Genomic DNA, 19936 nt, shown 5'->3' with positions numbered 1-19936 from the left:
GACATCGAAGAAAGGAGCTCTTCATGTCGCTGATTGTTTTAGGATCTCCACATGAAGAGCTACTATAGGTCTTTGGTTAAGAGGGAGCCTGAGAAGCAGTTTCTTACTTGGAAGAAACTAGGAAATTCCTAAGCCGGAAGCTTAGGTACATTCCTCTGTGTTAAGAATGAGCACATTAATGGAATAAGACCTCCTAGTATAATAAGGAGCGATAGACATGTTGTTTTGTGCTTCACTTGAGAAGACAGAATGGAGCACTGTGTAATCATTTGGCATCAGATGCTTTTGTGGGATGAGATAGGGAATCCCATGGAAGAATAGAGGTGGGGACTGATATTCTTTTGGGGACTAGGGAGTCCAAGAAAATAATAGTCCTCATGGAGCATATCTTGAGAGAACCCGGGTGGGGTATGTTTTGAGAGGGACAATGATGAGGATGTCTATAAATCATTTGTCTCGCCAACATTTTTCTCTGATCGTATGGAAAGATAGTGTTGTTAGTCAAGGCCTTGCTATATAAATGTTGGTTGGTATGATACTATACAAATGAGTTACAAATCCAAATTTTTCTTATGAGAAATTCTTCAGATTGAGAATGACCAAGTACCATTATGAATACCTCCCTAGTTAAGAGGGCATGTTGAAAAGTGTAACTAGGTTTGGTCTTCATAATGACATGTAATTATGATCTTTGTAAAATGATGAAATGAAAGAAATAAAATTATTTTTGTATGCCTTGCTTCATGGGCTTCATGAGCAAGAGTTTTTATTTCTAGATGGCTCCCATTGAGAGCTTTAGGATTTGTCAAAGAGTCAATGTCATGTATGAAGATATGTCAAAATTATTTTAGTTTATAGAACTGTCAAAATAGCCCTCCAAAAGACAAGCACGGTTCTCCTCTTGAAGTCAACCTACAAGATGAATTAAATAACACAAGTCAACTCACAAATAAAGATACATATCTTCATGTATACAAGTCGGCTTATTTATGGGCAGACTACTATAAATACCCACCTTGTATCTTCACATAAGGACAATCTGTGAAAATTTCAAAATAGAAATCCTACTGTAGTGATAATATTATTTCTTCTACTTATTAATTTAGAAATAAGTTATTCATTGTGTTCCTAGGTGAATATCAAAATAAATTCTACTACAAACTTCACAAATAAAATTCTGAAAGCAAATGCAATAACAACACAAGAATAACCACAATAACACAGTTATTTTTGGACAATCTATTCCTCAGAAAAAATCTCTTGTACAATATACAACCAACAAAACAGAAGTGAGAAACCTTACAGACGCTTCCTGACAAATCTCTGATCCAAGAGAAGTGCTTCTCAACTCTCTGAATATCTCTACGTCTTCTTACGTCAGTTTTCCTCACGCTGGCCCAACGTCAGACTGCTCACGCAGTTCCAGCATCAACCTACGCTACCTCTTTTTGCATCACACTTCTGCGTTGGCTCTCCTTGCTCTGTGTCTTCTTGCCTTGTATTACCGATTGATATTGATGCCCTCTCTCTCTCTCACCTGCAACTTTCCCTCTAATTCGATTTTCTCTTGCCAAACTTCAACCAATGAGAAAATCGATCTTACTCGGGTAACTAAGTATCTGCCTCTAGTGTGTTCTCCAAGTGCCCATCAAGCTTCCTCTTATAATCTGGTCGTTGATCAATCAACAACCCAGATTAGATTCTAATCAATGGCTAGGATCATATTGACTTCATCTCCGCCTTCTTCTAAAAGCTTCACCCACAGTTTAGATTAATACACATTAATTATTTTAATTTCCTAAGTTTAGACTTAGGGTCTCATTAAAAATAATTAATTATTTTAATAAAACTATCTCCGGGTGGAATTTCCCAAAAGGATATATGGGTATTGGAGAATACATGTGTCTAAGCCTCACTGCAAATTTTGATACTTAGAGCGCATTCGATGCTACCAGAAATCAACACAATTGACAACTCGGATATCTCTAAGATTTTCGGAGGTCAATTACAGTTCAAAAGTTTGGATTTCTTCTATGGTTTTAGTGGGCAATCACAGTAAGAAATTCGATTGCAGAATCACCGTCAAATTTTTGCATATCTCTGTAATCTCGGATGGATGAGAGTAGAAAGAAGTTTGAATGCATATCCCTATGATCTCGGATGGGTAACAACAGGATATAGTAGAGATTACAGTTCGGAACTCTGTAGAAGGGAGTTTGAAACTATTTGACTATAGTGACAAAATGCAAAGATCAATTCGAAGAAGGAATGAAGGTATAGCGAAAAAGATCAAGGATTAAACACAGGGATAGTAATTCGAAAGGAGAGTTTTGATACCTCAATAGAAGATCACAAGTTGGTCAAGGACATAAATACCACAGTGATGATCTCGGTATGATCTTTGTCCTACAACAAAGAGGTTTCATTGTTATCCTTGGAAGGTGATCACTAGCATATGACAATGTCTCGGTATTATCACATGGGAAGCATAGATACGAAGAAGATCGAAGTGGAAGAGAATCGAAGAAGGTTGACTGTCAAGAGGACTTGTGTTTTGGTCTTGGATAGGCTACTAGGTCAAGGGTCTTGGTCTTGGTATTCATCAATTGGAATTTCTAGAAGAAGAATTTGTGTGGGTTTTCCTCTCAAAGAGTGAGAGGTTTTGGCCTTGGCTCATAGCCTACATGTTGTGTCTCTTGCCTATTTATGTTCATGCATTGGTTACTTTTTGATGAAGAAGAACACTAATAATCTCACATGAAGATCCTAATCTAAACAAGTAAAAAGAAATCACAAACAGTCACTAATGGAAGAGAAATCAACTTACACTAATGCCCTAGATTTCTCAATAGTAAGGACGTACTCAGAAGTTGTAGTTCAAACAATGAAAAACCTAGGTGAAGATTTTGTAACCAACTCGACAACATCAAAACCTGAAGTAAGTCTCAATCTTGCCACGCACATGATGAGGGAAAGACAAACTTCTTATCTACATCCGAATCACAAAAGAAGACATTCCAGCCAGTCTGCATATTTGTATCTCTCAAAACAAAAACAACAAACTTATGTTCACAAGCATAATAAAGTGTGCACAATTCAGTGCAGTGATAACGATTCATCACAAGATTCTAGTAATTGAAAGATTCCACAAAAGATTAATTTAGGATGGTCAGATCCTTTCTCCGTGCGATAATTTTATATATCACTCCAAGGATCATATCGACTTGTATCAACGAAGATGACAGTTCTGAGATGAGAATACATTCGAAACAGAAAAAGAGATCAAGCCTTTTCATCAGCAAACTTTGAGGACAGAGCTTTTTGAAAAGGAAGGCAATGTTATGAATAAAATATATTAAATATAACTAATAATGATAATTGTAATAATGATTAGTTAATTAGTAATTAGTGTTGAAGAGGCATATCTAAATGGAACATGACTTTCCATGAAGAGGCACCTGCCTAGTATATAAGTAGGCCCCTCACTCTCATTTGTATCATCATTCTCATTCATACATTTTAATTATATATTCTTGTATCTTTAATGGAGATCTACATATTCCAAGTCTTCTAAAGTATTTAAACTTGAATAACGAACTTTTCTCGTTCTACCTTCTCCTCTATATCCAATCCCAGATTTGCAGAGGAATGCATCGAGGGCACATGTCTGACACATGTCCTAGTCTAGGTTGCACGAAACGGGGAAATGGGTACGAGTTTCCAAAACGGGAAGCAATACGAAACGAAACCTCCCCAAATTTTGGAAACAAGGAAACGCGAATATATATATATATATATGTGTGTGTGTGTGTGTGTGTGTGCAATCATAAAGCATAAATGATACATTATAATTTATTACATTTAAACATTAAGATTTAATTTACATCACATTTACTCATGAATGATCACATAATGAAAATAAAAATATCGGAATATCCAAAAGCAACCTTTATTATATATCCAAATCTCAAAATCAGCCTTTATTTATATTAATATATGATGCTGCAAGTACAATAAAGACTATAAGGCTGCAAGAGAGAGATCCAAATCAGGATTTTCTGCATCCACATCCCATTCTTTAGAAGGACCACTGTTGTATTGGGAGTCTCCTCTTACATAGTCGAACGACCTTAGTGCTCTTGATTAAATACAAGTTTCATACCCAAGTACCCTACATGCTCTTGATTATTGGGAGTTTCCCCTGCATAGAGGGCTTGGTTCACTTGATTAAATACAAGTTCCATACCCTAGTACATGATAAAATGCAATGGAAACATTGCAACCCCCCCAATCCTGAAATCTTGAAAAAACAGATAAGTCTACCGGATTTTGAGTGAGATCTAAAATTCTACTTTCTCCATATGAAATCCAATGAGGGCGAAACCACTCTCAAACATCTTGAGTCATTTCATGGTAATGTTAAAAATTTAAGTAAAAGGATGAAAATGAAAAATAAAGGAGAATATCACTTTTACTTTAAGAATTTAACATATGCCTATGATTATGAATTTAATTAATGAGTATGAACTGCATATGCCTCAAACTTCTTGATGAACTGCATATCAGCACTAGAGAAAAAATTCACTTTTATAACTCTAGACACGCATCTAGAAACAACTAGAAGTCACTATCATACCCTAAAAATAAATTAAAAAACAAATTAAAAAAAACACAAGTAAATGCTGAAACATGGGTCGTATGGCCGTGAAACGTGTTTCTAGCCGTGCTGGCCACGTTTCAGTTTCGTGAAACGTGGCAATACAGCTAGAAACGCATTTCACAGCCGTACCAAACGCGTTTCACCGTTTCGTACCAGTTTCCGTACAGAAACGTACCCCTGCCCCACGTTTCCTGCAACATAGGTCCTAGTATATCTCATGCCTGAAACTTGGGATATAAGACAGGAGATTTAGGAAGTGTCCTGTTTCTTAGGTGACAGGATATGTCATTACTGAATAACTGGAGTGATGCTCTTTTCTTTGGTCTGAAATTTAAACATGTTGGTTATCTAGCACTAATACTTTGATCTAAAAGTTAAAAGGATGTTCCACCATCACTTCTTTTTCAAATGGGGCTCATTTTGAAATGAAGACAGAATAGTATGCACGATCGAAAGATTCCACAAAATATTAATTTAGGATAGTCAGATCCTTTCTTTGTGCGGCAATTTTATATATCACTCCAAGGATCATATAAACTTATATCAACGAAAATAACAATTCTGAGACGAGAATATATTCGAAACAGAAAAAGGGATCAAGCCTTTTCATCAGCAAGCTTTGAGGACAGAGCTTTTTGAAGAGGAAGGCAATGTTATGAATAAAATATATTAAATATAACTAATGATGATAATTGTAATAATGATTAGTTAATTAGTAATTATTGTTGAAGAGGCATGTCTAAATGGGACATGACTTTCAATGAAGAGGCACCTACCTCATATATAAGCAAGCCCCTCACTCTCATTTGTATTATCATTCTTATTCATATATTTTAATTATATATTCTTGTATCTTCCATGGAGATCTACATATTCCAAGTCTTCTGGAGTATTTAAACTTGAAGAACAAACTTTGTTCGTTCTACCTTCTCCTCTATATCCAATCCCAGATTTTCAGAGGAACACATCTAGGGCACATGTCTGACACATGTCCTAGCATATCCCATGCCTGAAACGTAGGATATAAGACAGGAGATTTAGGAAGTGTCCTGTTTCTTAGGTGACAGGATATGTCATTACTGAATAACTGAAGTGATGCTCTTTTCTTTGGTCTAAAATTTAAACATGTTGATTATCTAGCACTAATACTTTAATCTAAAAGTTAAAAGGATGTTCCACCATCACTTCATTTTCAAATGGGGCTCATTTTGAAATGAAGACAGAATAGTATGCATGATGCACAGTAACATATATTATGTTCTACAGATAAAACAATGTTAAATGCAGAGAAAAACCAAAGATGCCTAAATTGTAAATCATGCATATCATGTAGTTCCTTGCCCATAATCCTGTGCACAATTGAGTATACCAGGACAAACATTACCATGGAGAAAAATGTTCATTAACCTTATTGAAATTTTCATAATCAAGTCATAACAGTATCAAGATTAGTACCTTCAGCTTGAGCAATGCATCCTTTGAAGCAACTTTCTTAGACATCTTTTATACTTGTCCTTGTGCCACTACCACCCACAAATCCGCTTACCTTTTTTCCACTTACATTTGCTTCAACTAAAAATCCATTTCCCTTTGGCACTTTTCTGTAGTCCAATGTCAAATTATGGTGTTGGCAAACCTCACTAAGTTCCCTTACAGGTTGAATGCATAGGGTTTCAGGGGTGACTATTGGTTCCAAGATTCTGAGCACTAATTTCCAAACACATTCTAAATCAAAGCCTGTATCCACCACCAAAGCTCCAGCAAATGACTCCACTATATCCCCAAGCACCTGAAAAATTGAAAATTAAAACAAGGACCTATATTAATCTCCACCCTATAAAACTAAGATAATTATTTAATGAAAAAGGTAGCAAACATATTTGTAAAAGGAAAATATCCATGCGCCTACTATTAGCTCTTATTTTAGACATACTTAAAAACAATTTGCATCTTTGATGACATCATCAAAAATTTTGAGCTTTAAGCTGCAATATCTCAATGAAGTTTAGTTGTCAAACACCAAAAAAATAATATTGATATTTTGAAGCACAAAATCCTTTTATAATATTGATACTTTGAAGCAGAAATCCTTTTATAATTTTGATATTACGAAGCAGAAAAGCCTTTTTATCAAGACTGTAATGCAATGTAAACTTTCATTTTTACTTTTCAAAAATGTATGCAGTAGTAATCTTACTTCAGTGATACCATGCAAAGCGTTGACTCCTACTTTGTACATAGAACATGAGCACCTTCAAAAAACAATTACACTTTCACCCATGAATAGAGATGTATTAACTTTTAGCTTTCTTTTGAAATGTATACTCATACCAACCCCAACCTAGTTGATTACTCTGCTATGCAAATATGACTTCCTTTACTAAAAAGGGGAACCAAAAAGTATATGAATATTTCCCTTTAATAAATACATTACATCATGCTACTAGAAATTGCAACTTTCTTTCTTCGGTAACAATTATAATGTCCACAAAAATGATAATAATCTCAATCAAAATAAGTTCTGCTCAATGCATTTTCTCTAAAACAGTCTTACATATATTGGCAATGCAGCTTCCTTTATCGTCATAAAGTTAAATAACATGAGAGCAGAATGAGAAATGGAAAAAGAAGGGTCCTTCCTCTTAACCCCCCGACTCTTCCTATTTCTTACTTCACTTGCTTTCTCAGAGAGACTTTTTGCTCAAGACAGGAAGAGACATAGACAGTCATAAAAGTATTATAAATAAGATTCCTGGAATGAGACGTTGACCCCATTCAAAGCTGGTTTTCCCATCTGGGTTTCCAGGATAAATATGGTGTCCATTATGTCTCGAACTGCTGTGGGTATTCATGTTTTAGTCTGGTTTTAATGCTTTCCATCAAAGTGTGAGAATGTAAATGAGATGTACGAGCACTGAGCTCTTTGTTCTTAATTGGATTTCCTACAACTATGTATCTTGGGATAGTGCCTCACACAACTTTTTTCACTTATTCTTGGAGTACCTCCATATCACTTTTCTGCATCCTTCACAATATAAACATAGAAGTGGACCTGCAAGCGAATTTGGCACTAGATTAAGAGTTGAATTGGCATGCAAAAAGGAGGTCGGTGAAAATCACACCCACATTTTCCCTCGCTATCATGATAGTGTTAAAGCACAAAGGAATGGAAAATACCACACATCATATTGCATGCATTTAAGAAAAATGATATTAACTCATCTTTGCCCTATCTCATTCATTCTTTACATAGACAATGAATTAGTAGTATGATGTCTAGTCATGCTCCTACATGGGGGTAAATTGGAGATCTGGGGGACTAATAGCGGGATGGAAGGCTCTAGATGGTAGATACACGTTCGAAGGACAACAAGCTTGCTCCACAACTTGCTCTATGCATCACCATTCTAGGAATAACTAGGCACTAAGTGAACATTCCCATGGCACATTGCCACTTTAGGAATAGAAGTGTTCTTCTATATGATTTGAAGGACCTAGGCAAGCGATTAAAGAAATGTGAAAAGGATAGAGCAAAGACCAATGGGAATGTGACCAATTTTGCTCTCTATCAAAATCAATGCAAAGGAGAGCTTTAAGAAGCAACAGAAGGAATTAAAAAAAATCAAGAACCAATTCACTATATACATGGGAGAGCACATACCTAGATTGCAAAAATGAGAAGAGGGGTCTTGGGAAACCTTGGTTGTGCTTCGAGGCAAATAGGCTCGAATGGCCTCTAATATTTTGTCCATGTAGCCTTTGCTGGAGTGCATTATGCATTTCTCAATTTCTCTCCTAGTTTTGTTGCACCTCTTTAACCAAAAGTCACATGGACACCCTTGAGGACTCAATGTGCTTTGATCCCCTTGCACTTTAGTGGAGGATGTTGTTACTCACATAGCACATGAAGATAGACTTCCACATGCTCATACAACTGCGTTTATAGTTGCAACTATCGAATTTGAAGACAAATCATTCCAAATCAATCATGAAATGGACTGACACTTAGGGAATAAGTGATATTCTTGATTTTATGTAGATGCGTTGCTATTTTGTGCTCTTATTAGGACAACTTTTTAAATTGTATTATTGTTACTTCTTGCCTCGATGTTTTTTTAACAATTGTCCCTTTCTTAAAGTTCATAGGCCAATAGTACTAGCAGAGTAGGGCATATTCCTTGTCGACCTACCCCCCATTTTGTAGTACATTCAACTATATGGTTTGGCTGCACCTTACTTTAATAGAAACACCAACCAATTAGTGTGAAAACAAAGAGAGATATTTGTCTTTTTATTTTTTATCACTCTCAAGGCTTAATAGATCCAAAGTTAGATGGACCTACATAGTGTTAATTTTTCTTACCCTCGCAAACCAGCAATTAGTTCCGAGCATATTTATGTCTACTAAATAAAAGCACCAACTAAGGCACTAAAAACATAAATACAACAAAAGCAAATTCACCAATCTCAATCATAAAAATGACACATATTCTACCCACTCAGAGTTCTTCATTAAGCTCTGAACTTACTTGGGCTCCCTTCCTAGAAAAATGGTCCAACCGAGGAATTACATACAACACTAAATCTGATCCACCTGATCTGGATCTCCTTGTCGCCCTTTCCTCGGACCAAACCTCTCTCAATATTCTCTTGCCTTCTCCCTAGCCTTGCTTTTATAACTTTACATTGAGCTAAATCCCTAACCCTAATCACAAAAGTGATTAACAACCGAGATTAGATCTTGCCTCACTTGAGATCAAGGGCTGAGATTAAAACATAATCGCTAAAATAATTTACTTTACTTTTCCCAGGTTTATTTTAGCTTAATAAGCCAAGATAATACTTATGTGCTTTTCCTAAGTCTATCACAGGCTAAGTTTCAGTGACAACTTACTCACACTAGAGCAAGTATCTAAGGAGATTGTGGGTGACTTTTGCATTCCTAGACACTTAGGCCTGTGTAGAAATACCTACCCGAAATACAAGCATCAACACTCCTTCTGAACGAGGGAGGTGTTTCTGCCACCCGGAATTGACTTCAATCCTGCATCCACTGCCTTGCATGCTCCCTCTTAAATGGAAGCCTTTCCTGCCCTCTGGTTTGGAAACATCCCCAAAATCTTACTGTCCTTGGCCTAATCCCTAAAAGCCTCTTCATCTTGAACATCCTATAAGGTCTTCTCATACCTAGAGACCACCTTGATAGATTCAGGGGAATCTGTAAACTACTCCTCCCCTCTTGAACCTGAAGGTTGACTCCCTTTAAGTTGCTCAAACTTCGGAGTTGCCTGCTCCTTTTTCTTTGCCACTGCTCCACTTCGTGCCTTCCTTCGAATAGGTTGACCCTTCAACCTATGCATGTTTGTCTCTCTAACTCCTAAGACATGTTCCTCATCAGAGCTATATCTGTTGGGTTTGATCAGTAACTTCCCATCCTAGAAAGAAACACATAACCCCTTCCTCTCCATCATGGATATTGAGAGCAAACTCCACCTAAGTGTTGAAATTTCTGAGTGGGGGAAGCCACAAAAAGAGAGCTTGTGGGCAAAGTGCCCAAGTTTGGGATTTTGACCCAAAGGAATGGGCTTAGAATACAAAGAGATGAATATTATATTCAAATTAATTGTTAATAGGTTGAGAAGGCAACACCTTAATGGACTAAGGGGTTCCCTAAGTGACCTATGGAAAACTATATATAATAGCCAAAGGATAGGCTAGAGAACAAAATCAAGTGAAAAGGACTTCACTTGGTTGTGGTGAGGCTAAATGGACTTAGCCAAGGTAGCCTAGACAAGTTGCAGCAAGGAGTTGAGTTAAGCAAGTCATTTTTGGCCAAGTAGGGCTTGTTACCCACCATCTGTGGGTGATATCCACATTGGGTTTTCCCGAGGACATTAGTCCAAAAATAATGGTGTCATATGGTGTGTTTGTTCTTGTTTCTTTTAGTTGTTGATCTGTAATATGTTGAGCATGCACTAGTGTTTATTTTCAGTATTTACATTATAAATAACTTGTTAAGGAAGATAACAAGTAGGTAGGAATAAAAAAGATAAAGTGCATGGAGGGTTTCTAACTAAGTGAACTTAGAAACTTCAACATGGTGTCAGAGCGTGATTGCAAATCACATGAGGACTAAAAGACATCAGTTGAGCAGAGCAATAGTAGCAGAAAACAATTGTCTCGAGGTGACAGAAGCTATTTCTAGCAACGCAGAAGCCAAGGAGTGTGACGCAGAGCCAGCCAGGGCCACGTAGAGGAAGTTGGGAGCTGCGCAGAGCCCCAGAAAGGCCATCATTGCTAACGCAGAGGGCCAGAGGGCTGACACAGGGCATCCCAAGGCTGACACAGACCCATCTGGGGTGACGTAGAGCCAGCGTGAGGCCGAGAGGGGTTGACGCAGTTCACAGATTGGTAGTTGCCGGGGTCTAGAAGACTGCATGAATATTGCAGAGTGGAGCTGGTGAGGTACTATAGTCAGAACAGTACCTGACAAAGCAGGGCCAGAGGAGTTGTTACCAAGGGTTTCTAGCCGAGGAACCTGGATCAGAATGTAGCTGCGCAAGTCAATCAGAGTAGGGGGCATCTCGACAAGTGGCAGAAGGATTTCCAAGAGGGAAATCAAGACTCAGAGGGAGTCCAGAAGAGAACTTCCAGACAGGAAGTAGAGACTCATAGGAGTCGAACAAAGGACTTTCAAGAGGGAAGTAGAGGAGCATAATGGCACTACACAGGGTAAGAGACTAGGATAGACTAGACGGAGCATCGAACTTCGTAGTCTGGAAGGCCAGAATCTTATCAGTGCTTGACAGGAATCGTGTCAACAACTTCGCCTTGAAGGTAATAGTTGTCCCAGTCGACCCCAATGATAATGACAGGTACGAAGAGGGGATGGCGAGAGCCAAGTGCATTATCCTTGACGAGGTCAAGGATCATGTGGTACCACATATAGCCAAGAAGGAAATGGCATTTGAGATGTGGGAGGCTCTCAAGAAGCTGTATCAGCATACTTCTGTGCAGAGAAGAATGTTGCTCGAGAATCAGATGAGGTCGTATCAGATGAAGAAGGGACAATCGATTGACACCTTCCTTGGAGGACTGAATGAGATCCGAGATCAGTTGACTGCTATAGGGGTGACACTGGATCAAGAGCTAATGGTGAGGACAGCACTGAATGATGTCTTAGAAGACTGGGAAGTGTTTGTCCAGAGTATATTGGGCAAAGGAACACTTCCACCTTGGGACGAGATGTGGGCAGCTCTTCACCAGGAAGAGAACAGACGGCAATTGAAGACAGGTAGCAGCAGCAAGGGGATCAAAGTCAAGCAGGAGGAGGAAGATGTGGCCCTAGCATCTGAGGGAAAGCAGGAAAAGCGGAAGAAGAAAGATCTCTCCAAGATCAAGTGCTTCCATTGTGGGAAGTTGGGTCATTATGCGACCCAGTGACCAAGGAAGAAGAGTAAGGGAGAGTCTTTCGAGACTAAGGCAGCGCCAGCATGGGCAGAGAAGAAAGTTTTGACAGACGATGAATGTGCCATGAGTGCACACATGCCACTTGAGCGGAAATGGGGAGACATCGAGTTTTAGTCAAGTGGACTACAGGCGATGAGGGGCAAGATCCTCAAGGTACCCAGCCTCTTGGATTAGACCTTGCTACGGGAGCCCCGTCGAGGAGTAGCAGGGCTGGCTGAGTCGGGTAGAGACGGATGCGGATGGAGCGGCAAAGAGAGCTATAGTGCAGGAGTCCCGAGACAGTGCAGAGCTAGCAAGTTGCAGCAGTGCGAGAGGCACAAGAGTGTTGCACCAGTGCAGGAAGGCACAGCGAGGTGTGCAGCGATGCGAGATGTAGGGAGTTATTGCAGCAGCGCAGAGGTTAGCATGGGAGCACTTGTCAGCACTAGAGGGAGCTTCAGCATCAGTGTGTGTTTCTAGCCCAACAAGGAGGTCAGTTGGGAGATCAGTTACTTACTTCTCAGTAACTAAGTTGCAGTGCAGCAGTGGGCAGCACGATGCAGCATGATGAGAGGAGGTGCAGTGCGGATGCAGTGCTGGGAGAAAGGACCAGCAGCAGCACGGATGCAGAGGGAGTTATCATACAGATGCAGCAGTGGCGGTGGCAGAACCATGGGCAGAAGTGTAGAGGATGTTGGGCAGGAAGGCCTAGCATCAGCACAGGTACCGATGCCGAATGATCAGAGTAATACTTAGTGAGGAGTATTGCCAGAGCACAGTCCTCGCTAAGAGGGAGTGTTGATTTGGGGTAGCATCAGATGTGCTCTAGCCACGGAATTTGGTGGAGAGGTTGGGGCACATGAGATCTCCAATACCGAAAAAGGGTTTGGGTAGATTCTAAACAGATCAGGAGATATTAAAATAATTAATATTTTTAATGGAGTCCCTATGTCTAAACTTAGGGAAAATAAAATATTAATGTGTACTAATATGAATCTATGGTAGAGTGGTCCAAAAGATATGGATCCAGCCAAATCTAATCTTAGTCGTTGATTAGGGACTTGATCTCAGTTGTTGAGATGTCAACAGGAAAAGTATAAGAGGAGGCTAGAGGGTCACTTGGAGAATACACTAGAGTGATCAGTCATTCTATTCTCTAGAGCGGGGTTTGCTAAGAGAGATAGAATCAGTGATCGGGAGAGCAGCTGAGGGACATTGAGTACAGAGAGACAGGGAGGCAGAGATAGTGACAGGATAGCAACAGTGCAGCGAGAGAGAGAGACACAGGAGCAGCCAATGCTCATGTAGGGCCACACAGAGGCAGCTAAGTGCTACGCAGAGCACCAAAGGGGCCAGCGTAGCTGACGCAGAGGCTCAAAGAGCTGATGCAGGGCCTCCTGGGGCTGACGCAGTGCCAACGCTGGGCTAGGAGAGGCTAACGCAATCTAGATTGGGCAGACACTGGTGTTTTTGGGGCAAATTGTTGCTGAGTAGCTGCCGGAAGGATTATCCGGGGTTTCAGCCAGTAGATTTGTCAAAAACCGGGAGGTATTACTGCTAAGGAAATTCTCTATTGGGTAGGCCAATTTCGGCACCCAGATTGCACTCTGATATTGCTTAGTAAGAAAACCCTTAGATAGTTGCATTGGTTTTCCCACATTGGGTTTTCCCGAGGACATTAGTCCAAAAATAATGGTGTCATGTGGTGTGTTTGTTCTTGTTTCTTTTAGTTGCTGATCTGTAATATGTTGAGCATGCACTAGTGTTTATTTTCACTATTTACATTGTAAATAACTTGTTAACGAAGATAACAAGTAGGTAGGAATAAATCAAATAAAGTGCATGGAGGGTTTCTAACTAAGTAAACTTAGAAACTTCAACAAGATCCAGGCTTTCCATTGAAATGACCTTTAGACCTTGCATTATATCTCCTTTTGGCATGAGCAGAGAAAGTAGTGGGGTTGCTTCTATTAGAAGGCATTTCTTGCTCCACCATTCTTGTTTCTTCTTGAATGCATCTCGACATCAATTCTTCAAACCCTGGAATTCGATCATTATTGAGAATAGTGGTTCTAAATATATACCACTCAGGTGGGAGTCCTCCAAGGGTAGTGATAGTAAGTTCCTTGTCAAGAATGACCTCTCCAATCGAAAGTAGATCATTCTTGATCTCAGTGATCCTTAAGAAGTAGGATTGAATATCCTCGTCCTTGCCCTTCTTAATATCTTTCAACTTATTTTTGAGAAATAAAATTTGATTTGCATCACTAACCTTGAACATGCTGACCAACCTGTCGTAGATCTCCTTGGAGGTGTTCAAATTGAATATGTAAACCACTAGACGCTTGTCCATGGAATCTTTGATAATCTTCTTCGCTTTGACTTCAGCGTTATTGTATTTGGAATTTGTAGCAGCCAGTGCATTTGAAGAAGGCTCAGGGATTTTACCCTTCAAATAATCCAACCCTTCTTGTTTTTCCAAGGTCAAATCAAGAGACATCTCCCATCCATGATAGTCAGACTTTTCACGGAGCTTGTCTTCGGTCGGGAAGTGGGATGAGGAACCCATTGAACCTTTTTTCCTTGTTCAACTGTCTTTGGTGATTGCTCTTTCACTCTTGCTTGGGCTTTGTCTTCACCTCAGGTATGATACCATGTTAATTTTAGGTAACAATGGTATGTTCTATGCTTAAGAGAAATTTACTTCAATTTCTTCATTAACCCAATATCAATATTCAGTTTATCAATCACATCAACATGATAGTAAAATGCAGATACAACATAAACTTAAACAGTGGAAGACAAGCCAAGACAAGAGGACGCAAGATGTGGCACCAACCAGGGACAAACCCAAATGTTGGGAAACCTTTGATCAATTCTTCTTATATTCTTCAATAGTTCAGTAGAGAGAGATAGTACAAATTTACAAATCTGATCATTTATGACAGCAGCAGAAAAGCCCTAACCAAAAAAGTCAACATTGGTCAAATAGGGAAGAATTTTGCCTCTAAGCAGCTTGGTCAAACCTAGTCAACTTTGGCCTCCAACAGCAAACCCAAATAGTCCAAAAAAGTCCAGTCAAATACTGGTCAACGAAAGTCAAACTACAGCCAGATATAGGGCAGTCAACGTTGGTCAAATGGGAGGTCAAATCACCTCGATTTCAATGCCCAAATCTGCGGCCTACCAAGGAGAAGGTCCTCACCCAAATCCACAGTCAAGAGGAGGTCAACGCTAGTCAACACAGCCCAAAATGCAGCCCCTGAAACTCGATCAACGCTGGTCAATTCAATCAAACAGAAAATGTCCTCCTTTCCTCCGCATGTCTGAGAGACAGCTGCCAGCTTTGCATACCCAATCAAGTGAGGAGAGAGAGATGAGTGAAGATGATATAATGATAAAATGACTTAAGGTCTCCTCCTTTTATATGCAACGTTGACGATGAGCTAGGGGTTTCAATGCCTGTTTTGCTTGCTGGCCGACCTTGTGGAATTTATGAAGCTATTGAAAGGCTAAATCCAGATCCATCAATTGCAGCTTTGATTAGATCATAGCTACGAGCATATAGGTTAGAAGAAGGGATATTTGGAACCAAGGTAGCAAAATATAATAGGGTTGAAAGTGCTATAGCAGTATGGTGGGAGCTTTATGCATTGAGGGCCCAGAATTGGAAAGGTTTACAATTTGTGTCTTGTGACAGGGATCAAGTGCATCAACATGTCAAAGGAATTGGAGTGCCTTCGAGCACATTCATTCCAAGAAAAGAAACAAATTGTTATCTGGAAGATTGGAAGATCTTGTTTATGTTCACAATAATTTGCAATTGGCCTTCAACAATGTTGCTGAAGATTCATCCAATTCTTCTACTCCATGCTTCAAGCCCATTCTAGATGCATTAGTAGATGACGATGATTTTGACATTGAGAATGATAGAATTAGCCTTGCATCCAGTGTTGAATCTAATGACCATGATTCTAATGGTTTCACTGCCTCTAGTGCTCTTAATGATATAGAGGTTTTGATGCAACAAGTAGTCCATAGGAACATCAAGAATAAAACATGTGTTCTAGTTCTATTTCTTTTAGACGTTGAATTTTGTAATATTTTTGAAACTTAAGTTTATGTTTTTGATGTTATGTTTCATGAACAATTTTTTAATTTTAAAGAAGATGATGTGATTTTGATTTTGAAATATCTGTTTAATCATGTTAGTATGCTAATTTCATTTCTATCATGTGTTTAGTTACATATATTTTCATTTATTATATATATATTGTTAAATTTCTTACTATGTCGAATTTAATGTTGACTTTTACTACAAAAATTCACTGTCGAATTTGTATTGAACTTCAAGGTCATCAAACATGGTTTTGAATTCGAACTAGGTGACATAGTACAAGACTATGACAACTCTTAATAAGTACACCCCATTACATATCACTTATCACTCACACCTATTGATCAAAGGGCCAACCCAGGAACTATTCCTCCCAATAGGGTTAGGAGCCCCTAATAGAGGCATTTGATTACCCTCCCATACCTAAATCTAGAACCTTGTATAAGGTTTTAAGCTAGTTTGAATTTTGAAGAAGATATTTTTTATGATATACTTGTATAACTTTATCATTGAATATGGTCCATATTTTATGCTTCAATGACTACTGTGTCCACACTAGTTGATCGTACTTGATTCCATGAGCTTGTACTTGATGATGATTTGGATGTACTTGATGATGATTCAGACATGGTCATGGTCTGGAGGATGTTGATGATGCTTCTCCTACACTTCATGGACGATGATTGTACACCCTTTGGGGGACCTTCCACTTCACAATGGACATTGCACATTTGATGATAAGCATTGGGCTTGATGATGACTTGGATGCATCTAGAGGCACTCCTCTACCTCGAGAACATTCTATGTTACCCACAAGAGCTAGAACATTGCTCCTATATAATGATGTGGTACACTATTGCATAATGTGGGGCTTGAGGAGGAGAATGTTGGGATTAAGAGGACACCTTTTGATGATAAGACATGCTGCCCCTTGGACTATTCATTGTACCTTTTGATGGAGAGACATGTCTTTAAGTTTTGAGGATGATGTCAGCTTTTTAGGGCCTCTACACTCGCAATTGTCTCCTTTTCAAGCGAAACTTTCATCTTTTATTACTATATCATTGTTACTTGGCGCTATTTTGGGGGTCGACTTGATGACCTATCCACCTTGTATCAAGGATTTGTATGTTTTAAAGTCTTTAATCCTAACTTTAACTTAAGTGCATTGTTTCCCTGGTATATAAACGGAAGTTCTTTGTTCATTTAGATGATTGCACAACATGAGAAACATTCATCTCTTGGATTACTACTCTTTTCTCTAGTTCTATATGGAGCACTAATTGAGAAACTTTCTTGGGAACTTCATTGATGTGGATTTGATCTCTTATCATGGATGATTATGGTGAAACTTGGATGAATGCATGATAAATCTAGTAAGCTGACTTGTTTTAGCTTGGTTAGTGTTTTATTGGATGAATGTAATCAACTATTAAGCATGTTAGCATAGTATTTGTTTCATCAGCATCCCTAAACAAAGCCTTCTTCCAAGTTTTTGAGGACGTAGCATGTTAGCTTCTTCACTTAATTCATCTTTGGAAATTGACAGTCCTAACTCTAAACCCTAGGATAAGTAGGTTAACATACCTTAATCCTTTTTAGTCTTGTACCTACTCCATAACTTCCCTAAGTTTGTCTATTCATAGATGCCATTAGCCCTAGATTGAAAAGGCACTAGTCCTTGCTCTCTTTTGACAATAAATTATACTCTCAAAACCGTTTTTATTGTTTGAGTATATTAGGGCTTATTTACAGAAACGTCTTATATTCTCAACATTTATTGACTTGGAGGTTAATGTCCTAGGGTTAGGAAATGTTTGGAATGCATTGGATAAGTAAAAGTTACATTTTATGTGCATTTTTCAGTGATTAATTAGGGCTAATGTCAAGGCTTTATTTATTTTATATGACTTAAAAGCACTGAAATTTGTTGTTATTTAGTCTCTAATGTACTCTATCTTAGCCATTGTTTTACACTTTATTATCATTATTTCTGGGGCTAGATTTGCTACTATCAAAAACTGTTACATTGCTGCAATTTATAACTTTTCAAGCTAGTTTATGATAACCAAGTGTAATTTGTTGATTGTGTGTGCTTGGAAACCTATCTTGAACCTTTATTGGTTGATTTGAGCCTCTAAAAGAGCCATAGGAACCCAAATTTGGCAATTAGTCTTGAATCCACCTAAAACCCTAAATTCCTATCTTTATCCTTTGGAGGAAATCATTGTATAACCCTTGGGGGAAACTTAGCTTAAGTTGATTGGGTTATTTGATCCTTAAGATCTAGTAGGGAAGTCTCCCTTGTGTTGGATTGTGTCCATTACTAAAACGAACATAGTAGTTGCAGAAGTGACAGTCGTAACACTCCCATTGTTGCACCTTTTCTAGGTCACCTAGTGAGGCTTTGCATTAAGGTGCCAGATTTTGCTTTAGTGTCAATACTAGTAGTTCCCTCTCATTTTGCACCTTGTAGATTAGAGCTTCTATCATTGAGTGCAAGTTGGGGAGGTAACACGATGCTAACAAACCATGGAAAGGAACATATACAAAACCAATCAAAATAAAAGATCATAATGTTGCTATTGACAGTTTCATCAACTAAAAAATCATTAAAAGTGTATCTGATGGCAAGAGTCCAAAAATCAAGAACAAGAAGCAAGTTGCAAGGATGCATTATCATCAACATAATCATAAGAGCCATCATATTAATCAATCAACTTACTAGAATCCACATCACCCTAAATAAAAATGACACTCACCACCTAGAATCAATCAACTCTCACTATTTAATAATTTTGCAGAAACTTTAAAAGATCCTACCAACACACTTCCATGACCCAAGATGGTACCAAGAGTATATTGGCAAGTGGCTGAGCCTACTAGATGAGGTGCATTTTTTTGAGCCGGACAAATTAACATCAACTCCCTCCTTTTCATGCTTTTAAGGAAAATAAGTTTAGGGTGGAAGGCTTGTAATATACCTAATGTATAACATTGTAACATAATAATCATTATGTCATAAAGTCAACAAATCATAATAAACATTTATTATTGATAATTGTAACTGTGATAAATCACCAATTTTACCAGAAGGCATGACTTACTGCACCTATGTGCATTTACATACATGACATTAAACTCAACGTCATCAATCTATCATTTGATTACTGAATATGAATATATATCTGCATTTCCGTGCATATTCTCTGCCTTGATCTCTGGACTTGATAAAATTCTAGAATTGATAACACCTATAAAATTGATAGAAGAGACCAATTTCAATTATAATGAACAGATAGAGCTTTTCAGTACAGCCTGCAGTGATGAGGTGAATGGCACCATCTTCATGAGTGTGTTTGTGTGAAATTGAATGAACATGTGTGCATGAGAGAGAGAGAGAGAGAGACCTTAGGACATTTTGGTTCAGGCTCATCATATGAATCTCTGTCTGTGGTAAGTAAAGACTTCGTGAAATCCACATACTTTCTAACTGCAGAAGAAAGACTATCTGACTTCTGAATAAGATACATATATAGACCATGGCGAACTGCCACAGAAGCGAAAGACTCGTTGTTGACAGTCATTGATCTCATGTCTGTCAAATAGCCCGGCTTCATGTCTGGATAGACCGAATACAAGTAAGAAGTTATAATGTAATCCAGCACAGCATCTCCAAGGAATTCAAGTCGCTGAAAAAAGGAAATGAA

At 38.5% G+C, this 19936-nt stretch overlaps 1 protein-coding gene across 1 annotated transcript in view; it reads right to left on the bottom strand.

Annotated features, from left to right (window-relative positions):
• The window catches only part of LOC149145064 (endoribonuclease Dicer homolog 4-like), a 303060-nt gene that overhangs the window by 33207 nt on the left and 249917 nt on the right, over positions 1 to 19936 (bottom strand). Inside the window, 3 exon segments of the mRNA XM_089448258.1 lie at positions 6116 to 6157; positions 6159 to 6449; positions 19637 to 19918. Of these exon segments, the coding sequence (XP_089304384.1) occupies positions 6116 to 6157; positions 6159 to 6449; positions 19637 to 19918 (615 nt within the window).

This window comes from Pinus tabuliformis, chromosome X (genome assembly GCF_031772625.1).
Source record: "Pinus tabuliformis cultivar Carrire ecotype Pingquan chromosome X, CPIR1, whole genome shotgun sequence".
Classification (NCBI taxonomy): Eukaryota; Viridiplantae; Streptophyta; class Pinopsida; order Pinales; family Pinaceae; genus Pinus; species Pinus tabuliformis.
This window is presented reverse-complemented; position numbering and strand designations above follow the sequence as displayed.